At 41.8% G+C, this 8,921-nt stretch overlaps 1 protein-coding gene across 1 annotated transcript; it reads left to right on the top strand.

Annotated features, from left to right (window-relative positions):
• The first annotated feature begins 1,853 nt into the window (after positions 1-1,853).
• On the top strand, positions 1,854-8,332 carry gja1b (gap junction protein alpha 1b). The gene is made up of 2 exons (XM_044168753.1): positions 1,854-2,005; positions 4,558-8,332. The coding sequence occupies exon 2, from the start codon at positions 4,574-4,576 to the stop codon at positions 5,735-5,737; it is 1,164 nt and encodes a 387-aa protein (XP_044024688.1). The 5' UTR covers positions 1,854-2,005; positions 4,558-4,573; the 3' UTR covers positions 5,738-8,332.
• The last annotated feature ends 589 nt before the right edge of the window (positions 8,333-8,921 follow it).

Below are 8,921 nucleotides of genomic sequence, written 5' to 3'. Positions count from 1 at the left end.
TCTCATAATAATCTTAATAAGCTACACTTAACTCGACAGTTCATGCACTATTACCTTATACCGTATTATTATCATCAACCGGTAAACCCACTTTGTACTTCACACTTATTTTAATTTTGTACTTATACCCACTTGGTACTTAATTTATCTGACCTGTATTATAGTGTATTATATTTTTTGCTTAGTACTTATATTCCTGTGTGCACTGACGTAAAGGCGAGCTGCTGTAACAAAAGAGTTTCCCCTCGGGGATCAATAAAGTATTTCTGATTCTGATTCTGATTTAACTACAGGCTTGCCAGTACAACTATCTGCAGTAGCCAAACTATAGGCCTACTATATCAAACTATACCTCATGCATCTACTACACTGGAACAACATCCATAAGTTTAGCAACAGTAATTGGCAGAATCAAGATATATTAAGTTTATTATTGCATACTACTGACACATTCTACTATCTTACTGCTAATTATGAGAACATGAACTGAAATCTGAACAAATAGAACTGAAACTGACATTTAAGAGTACTATCCAATCTGCTGCTGCCTCAAGCAACAACGAGGTCACTCATTGGCTGTGTGTGTGTGTGTGAGTCTTGTTAAACCAATGACCATGTTAAACCCTAAAACATGTACAGTGTATTTAATACCATGTAATACTACGGGATGTAAACAGTAGCAAGTTCCCATACATACACCTGCATTGCATTGTTTCCATCACTAGGTGGTGCTGTGCACTGGTCAAGTGCAGTAGACCCAAGTGGTTTAATGGAAAGTTAAAAAATACTCAAGAACGGTTCACTTTCAACAGCATTTAGCATATTTAAATTCCTGATAATAATACCTTTTCACCTTCAGAAAACTCACTAAAGAGATGATAGGGCCTTTTTAGACTTCATAACCACACCAGGCTTTTCATCCCAAGCCAAAGCAAAAGAGCACTAGAAGGCATCAGAAGAAAGCACTCAAACACTGGGCTTTGAAAGAAACAAGCAGATCACATACCGATGTAGGGACGAGCCATCGGAAGAAAGCTTCAAGCTGAAATCAAAACTAAGTCCGAGCTACAAAGCATCTTAGGAGCCACAGGGCCTCATATGAAGCATTAAAACACATCATAATTACATTGTGGATGCACTGTTAGTATAAACGGGCACAGTTATCTAGTCATCCATAAATGTTTTGTCTTATATTAAGAAAACGATTTTCAGACTCATTAACTTGAATGACTTAATCAAAAGCAATGTGATTAAATACATATCTTCCAATGTATTACAATCACTCCAGAGCATTTATTTAAGTAAAAGTATCAATACCACGACGTAAAAATACTCCATTACAAAATGAAATGTTACTGAAGCAAAGGCCACAGGTATCATGAGCTGAAGGCACTCATGGCCTCTCAGAGTTGTTACTGAGTTATTGTGTCAGCTGCTCTTCAGTGCTTTAGCTGCTTGATTTGAAATGTTGGGTAGTTTAATCTGTCATATATATATAGAAGTTGATCATGAGAGTTGTGGGCTGTGTAACACTGGATGTGCACTCCAGGCCAGACACATTAGTGGAGTAGAAGTATAAAGTAGCAGAAAATAGAAATAGTCAAGTGCAGTACTTGAGGAAATGTCACATTCCTCCACTGATCACAGTACCCTTATTGATCCGTTTCAATAATAATAATAATAATAATAATAATAAGTGCAGCAGGACCGAGGCTTTACATCTGGGCTGCCCTGTACTTCCTATGTTCAGCTGTGAAACAGTCAAGCCAAACTCCCCCCGGACTCTTTGCTCTGGGTCCTCCCAGCAGACAGAGGCTTCGGTCTTGACGTAGACATCAGGTGACTGTAGCTTCTCTGACGGGACTCTTATAAGGGAAGTTTGACAAGTTCGACTCAGTTTCCCTCCTGGTCCCAAACTTGGATTTCAACTTCTCCAGAGAGTGATTTCCACGAGTGGCGGAGAAAGTCCCCCTGGGCCCTCTTCTTCCTCTCTCTAACTGCCCAGGTAAGTTAAAGCCCTTTCTCTCTGATTTTGAAAGAACGTGTTTGAAGAAACTTTCCCCCGGTCAGAAAGTTACCGTTCCTCCCGTTAGAAACAGTCGGGCAGCTGCGGTGCGCTCCACATTACGCAGTGCAACTTAGAAAGTTTGAAGGATTTCCCTTCACTGTCCTTAAAACCACTTTATTCGTTTCCCTTCAATTAAGCGAAAGACAAGGCAAGGCTCACACCTTCGGGGAGTCACGGTGTGATAAACACTTTTTTCATTCATTGGATTTTGCTTCATTTCTGAAATAAGCGCGCTGAAAACCTGAGCGCATTACGTTTCTTCTTTTTTCCATCCAGAACGTCCTGTTGCTGTCTGCTGGCTTTACTGAGCTGTCCTCTGGACTTTAACTTAAGGAAAGTTCTGTTTTAAATTGAAAGAGTCCTGCTTCTCTCAGAACCCAGGGACTAGAAAACACCAGAAACTTCAACACAATACTCAATCATTTGGACGGGTTTTCATTCATATCTGCACTTCTCACTGAAAAGCACCCCGCAGAGGTTTCAGTGAGGCAGAGCCATTGTGTTGGAGTCTATTGTTCTTTCCTGTCTTGGTCATTTTCAGCAGACAAAGTCACTCATGTAGAAAGTGGCGGGATATTCTCTGTGTAATACTAAAACAGCTCTTATTGTCCCATTTTCTGCTCCGGTGTTGAAGACTGACATACTGAAGGGGATTTCTACAGAGTGACTATGCATTCTGTATATTTTCCAGGTGGTAGGATACAGTGTATGGTTTATTAGAAGCTAAGTGAGAGCACATGTTTGGCAGCATGTGGATTTGACTGGAGGTTCCTACTTAAACCACATTAACTTCCTTATGATGGATGGCCCAGATTCTCCCTGCTCTCTGGAGTAAAATGTCTCTATCTGTTGGAGCCCTCATGAGATCTGCTCTAACCTGTTAACAACTCTTCTCGGTTATTCTCGTGTCAGAGCAGGGAACGAGACCCCCTTTGAGTCTACAAACCTCCATCAGATTCCTGAAAGATTATAGATTTCACATGGAATGGTTGAGCTGATTAAAACTGTTTTACATTCTGTGGTTTATCATGAAATTCTAGTAAAAACACACTGTGCTGAGGACCCACTGGTGACCACTTAAAGGCCCCACAGAAAGTCCCAAAGACTCCTAGAGCCTCTTTAAGGGTCTCTTCTTACGCTTTGTTGTGCAGTGTGTTTTGTTAATTCACATGAATGACTACCTGGCCAGAGTAGCTCAGCAGTAGTTATTGTTCTGCAGCTTCGACACTCTTGCATCGACGGTTCATTTTGACCAAGGGGGGTGCTAGTTTTCAGGGGACGAGCCCAGACGAGCACAGTGCTGCAGAGTACGCTAGTCAGTGGTTTGCATCCTCTAACTGTGACTCTGCTTTAATTGTAGTGAAATGAAAGTGAACTTAGTTTTCAGCGGGACACCCTGGAGCTTTGGACTGCATTGTGTCCCAACGGTCAGGAGCAATGATTTTCCCAGAGGACATGTTCCGTGTCTCTGCAGGGCTTCTCTGTGAGCACCGGGGAAAGAAGCCCACCACAGGCCTCACTGCTGTGTCTGTTCTGCCACACACACTTATCAGATTGGTACACAGTCCGTTGTGTTCATTCAGTAGATGTTCTACTGTTCTCGGAGGCCTTTCTGCATGTGTGCCCAGCAGACGGGCTTGGTCTGCTGATGATCAGGCTTTGTGTGTTCTATTCCTCATTTATTCTCTCCTCCTCGCTCTGTGCTTCACAGACAAGAGCAACTTTTGAGGCATTGCAGGCCTGAAAAACCTTTGGTAGTTGAAGCAGATACTTTTGTTACTGCACAATAAGAAAAGGAATATGCAAGTTGTTAGCATGTCTAAACGCTGACACACATTTTTAAAAGTGCCCTAAAAGCTGTGCAAGACAATAGTGAGCACATTTTCACTTGACATCGTTTGAAGCCCTGAGAAAGAGGGTTAGTGCAGCAGAAAGGTGCTGTGGGTAGAATCCTCTCATGTGACTGAGATATGGGTGACCAGGTTGATGACTGTGCTTGAGACTGAGAGAAGTCAAAGAATGATTGATTTGATCATCTTGCTGATGTGAAGAATGTAACAGGAGTCAGGTTTTCTTAAACTTGCTCTATCAATCCAATCTAAAGCACTTTTTATTTTTGATGAATACTTAAAGTTTGTTAAAGATTTTATTTACTTAATGAGTCACATTTCATTTCCTGTTTTCACGTCCTTGCCTGGATTTAAAGGGCAGTGTTGCATAAACCAACCGAAACGTGTTTTCTGCCCCTGCTCTCAGTAATTGGATTAGCTTATGTTTTGCGTCATGAAACATCTAGTTTTGTCTCCTTCAATAATGATGCTGTTTAATCACATAATGCTGCCAAATGTCAAGAATGCAGAGGATGTTAATCTTCCCTAACTGTTTTGAGCCTACATATGTTATACTGTATCCGTGTAACAGTTTTTAATAGTGTTAATAATGCTGTCTGTATAGTATTGCCAGTTCAACATTGCCCTTTTTTTCACCAGCTAACGCTCCCTGAGAATGGGTGACTGGAGCGCTCTGGGTCGTCTGCTGGACAAGGTCCAGGCCTACTCTACTGCCGGGGGGAAGGTCTGGCTGTCGGTCCTCTTCATCTTCAGGATCCTGGTCCTAGGTACTGCGGTGGAATCGGCCTGGGGAGACGAGCAGTCTGCCTTTAAATGTAACACCCAGCAGCCTGGTTGTGAGAATGTCTGCTATGACAAATCCTTCCCCATCTCCCACGTTCGCTTCTGGGTCCTCCAGATCATCTTTGTGTCAACGCCCACACTCCTCTACTTGGCTCATGTCTTCTATCTGAACAGGAAGGAACAGAAATTCAACAGGAAGGAGGAGGAGCTTAAAGCTGTGCAAAATGATGGCGGTGATGTTGACATCCCACTGAAGAAAATTGAGATGAAAAAGCTAAAGTATGGCATTGAGGAGCACGGCAAAGTGAAGATGAAGGGGGCCCTGCTCAGAACCTATATAGTCAGCATTTTCTTCAAGTCCATGTTTGAGGTGGGGTTCCTGGTTATCCAGTGGTACATATACGGCTTCAGCCTGGCTGCAGTCTACACCTGTGAGCGGTCCCCATGCCCTCACAGGGTGGACTGTTTCCTGTCCCGTCCCACAGAGAAGACCGTCTTCATCATCTTCATGCTGGTGGTCTCACTGGTGTCCCTGCTGCTCAACGTCATCGAGCTTTTCTATGTGTTTTTTAAGAGGATCAAAGATCGCGTGAAGAGCAAACAGCCGCCCACGCTCTACCCCAGTGGAGGCACCTTGAGCCCCACCCCTAAAGAACTGTCCTCCACCAAGTACGCCTACTATAACGGCTGTTCCTCCCCGACTGCCCCACTCTCACCCATGTCCCCCCCAGGCTACAAGCTGGCCACAGGGGAGCGGGGAACCGGCTCGTGCCGTAATTATAATAAGCAGGCCAATGAGCAGAACTGGGCCAACTACTCCACAGAGCAGAACCGGCTCGGCCAGAATGGTGGAGGAAGCACTATTTCAAATTCCCATGCACAAGCCTTTGACTTCCCAGATGATACCCACGAGCATAAGAAACTGTCCTCAGCAGGACACGAGCTGCAGCCGCTGGCGCTGATGGACGCCAGGCCCTGTAGCCGGGCCAGCAGCCGGATGAGCAGCCGAGCCAGGCCAGACGACCTGGACGTGTAAGCCCTGGTTCCTCCTCCTACCACCTCTGCCTGGCTGACAGGATGTGTGGCTGCAGCCAGTGAATCAGGAGACACTTGATCACATAGCTTCATATAAGAGGTGGGGCTAACCTCAATCACTGTCTTCAGCATAGAGACTCTTAGTCAATCAAAGAGACATTTAAACTTGTTATGTAACACTGTCAAAGGTACAAGTTTCAAATACTTTTTCAATGACTTTTACCGTAACTTTTTAGTGGAGCTAACCCAGCTTTAAGAGAACAGAACAGCCGCAGGAATGGTGCAAGAGTCTAACAGAGGCACTCCTTAAAACCAGTCACTGATCAGTTCAAGAGCAGAGGACCACACTGGTCTAAGTGACTGATTTGGTTTTAATTTGCCAAGGTTTCATTAAAGGAAAATTCAGTTTTCTTCTTGTTTTATCTCTTCCTGTTGGTGACAGCATTTTACTTACCACTGTCATAGCTGAGAGCTGAAGGTATGGTGACAGCTTTACAACAGGATGCCTTCTTCGTTGTGTCTTTGTAACATCTGACCAGATAAAAATGTGCCTTCTCTCTAACTCTGGTTCAGCTCCAGTGCTTTTTTTCTGTTAATCAATGAGCATTGTCTCTGTCAAATAAACTAATAAATAAAAGTAGAGTCCAGTAGGGCAAGAAACAAATCTCCACATGTCCCAAATCCCTAATTTAGCCAAATGATCTAAACCATATAATTTGGAATTGAAAAAGTGAGTTGAAGGTGAACACATCCAGAATGTCCATTCAGATTGCAGACAATAATTATTACTGCAACCGTGGACAGTTTGCTACCCATATGACAAAATAGACTCATATGAAAGATTTGTCGTTTGCCACCTCTGTGGTTAAGGTAACTAAAGGATTTAGTTAAGGTTAGGAAACCATCTCCTTTATGGTTAAAAACCAACACTGAGTTTTGGTAAGAGATAGGATGTAAACTCTCCAGTGTTGAAGTCACTCGCTTTCTTCGTCCCTAATAGGTATTACTGCAGAATGATGTCACACAACCGTCACGTTAGCTCCTGAGACAGGACAGTCAGTCTCTTGTCGGGAACACGTAAACATAGGTTATGTTAGCTGTCTGAAGCTGAATTTTTCCTCACTGAGACAGGTGAGGTCACACACACACACACACACACACACACACACACACACACACACACTCCATGTCTACTAACACTGCACTTGAGTGTTTTTCAGACATGTTTGTATTGAAAGAGTTTGATGGACTCGGCCACACTTGCATTGAGTTGCTCTTACAGTTACAATTTGTTTGTGTAATAAATCTGAATTTATGTGTGAATTAACATTATTAATACATTTTCCTCTGTTTTCACTTACGTCATAACTTCTTATCCCAGTTCTCAATTAAAATCACATTGTAGTCTCTCAGTCACAACAGACAGGAGTTATAGTGCCAGTGCCATCGCACAGACAGAGCAGAGTAACATGTAAAGTGTTAACCACTTGGCTCATCCTTTGCATGTGACTTACAGTAATGGTTTTGGGGAGATTGCTTAATACCAGTTGTAGTGAATATTTATTGCTTGGCATCTGTAGGACACCTAACACTAAGAGGGAAAATTGACTACTATCCATTATCTCTTACTCGCAGAAAACATTACAACTTACATTAACTCCCCACAAACTGTATATTTATTGACAGTAAAAACTCTTATTTCTTTAGTAACTTTGTCAGTCAGCGTGGACTGGTGTTTCCTGATAAACTTTGAATTTATGTGGTGTTATGTTTTCATTTTGAGGTTTTCTTTGTCTTTTTTGGGGTGTGTGAGAGTGGCAGGGCTGAGGCTGCTGTGACACGGCAAACACTGATTTCTGCTTTTATGTGGGCTCCATAAAGAAAGGCTTCTTTTCATTGATTCGACAAGTGTTGTTGTTTTTCATCTTTTGTTGGTAGTAGAGAAAGACAGTAGAATGATTATCTGTGTTTTACATATTTGAGTGAATGCTTTTCCGTTCTGTAGGTATTGTTTTGTTTTTCAGACTCTATGTAATCGTTGCTGCTTGAGAAATAGATATTTAGTACTGTAAATCAAGCTAACTGTCACAATAAAAATGTGAGTTTTTAGAAGACTGCTTATAGATCTGGACTAATATTTAGTCAGTTATATTAAAACATATGCCAATGTAGCTCCACAACTACAAAAATAAATCTCAATTTGGACTTACTTTCTTTTTATTGTAATTTTTTAAATTGTCATTGGTGCATCATTTTGTCGGTACTTACATGTTACATGGATCTTTCAGCTACAATGGCGTTTGCACTGAGATCTTGGTAAGAGTTTTCTGATATACATGTTACTAATTTATTTTATAACACAGAAATCACTTCAGTGCATAATATCAGACATCTGGCCACTGGTTTCATTGACTGGTTCTGTGAGAGATGTCTTCCATTGACAACAGGAGCAATAGTCATTTGTTGCAGTTATTCAGACAATGCTAATCCATGGGGATCCACTGTTGTACAGTGTAAATGCTTGATAGCAAGACAAAAACCCATTTATTTGTGTCTGTGAAAAGCTATTTTAACCAATAAATATTTTCTGTTTTAATCACTGATTGACTGGTTTCATTGCAGGCCATTCTCTTTGTCATCACTGTGGTTTGAATGAACCACCAGTCAGTAAAGCAGTGTTCATTTTGATTTAGGTTTGTGACAAAAATGTGTATGAGTTTCAGGAACACTTTCATTTGTCATTCTTTGTTTTAGACAAGTTTTATTCCACAAAAACTTGAATTTGCCAGGGAACTTTTAGTCGCATTTTCAATTTTTATGTCTTCTAATCATCCAGGTTACAGCTGTCATCAAAGATGTGGATTTACACTTACAGGTATTGCAAGGTTAGAGAAACGCTGTGCTTACCTGTTTATAGCAGAATGTAATGGTTCACTCTGCTCTGCTATAATGTATGCAACGCATCCAGTTGTCATTCCTAAACTCTGGCTGTTTGAACTGCTGCCTGCTACTGTTATTATATATTCTGTCCATTGTCTGGGTTAAGCTTGAGGCGAGCAACTAAAGCGTCAGATGACTTTAATGTAGAGATACTAAATTCCTTTAGTAAACATCTAGAGGAAGATTTAGATGATTGCCAGCCGACATTAACCCTGAGAGGTTTTTCAGGAGTACCACCTAAAGGC

The sequence above is a fragment of the Siniperca chuatsi genome, linkage group LG16 (genome assembly GCF_020085105.1).
Source record: "Siniperca chuatsi isolate FFG_IHB_CAS linkage group LG16, ASM2008510v1, whole genome shotgun sequence".
NCBI lineage: Eukaryota > Metazoa > Chordata > Actinopteri > Centrarchiformes > Sinipercidae > Siniperca > Siniperca chuatsi.
Note: the sequence above shows the minus strand (reverse complement) of the source record. Positions and strands in the feature narration are given on the sequence as shown.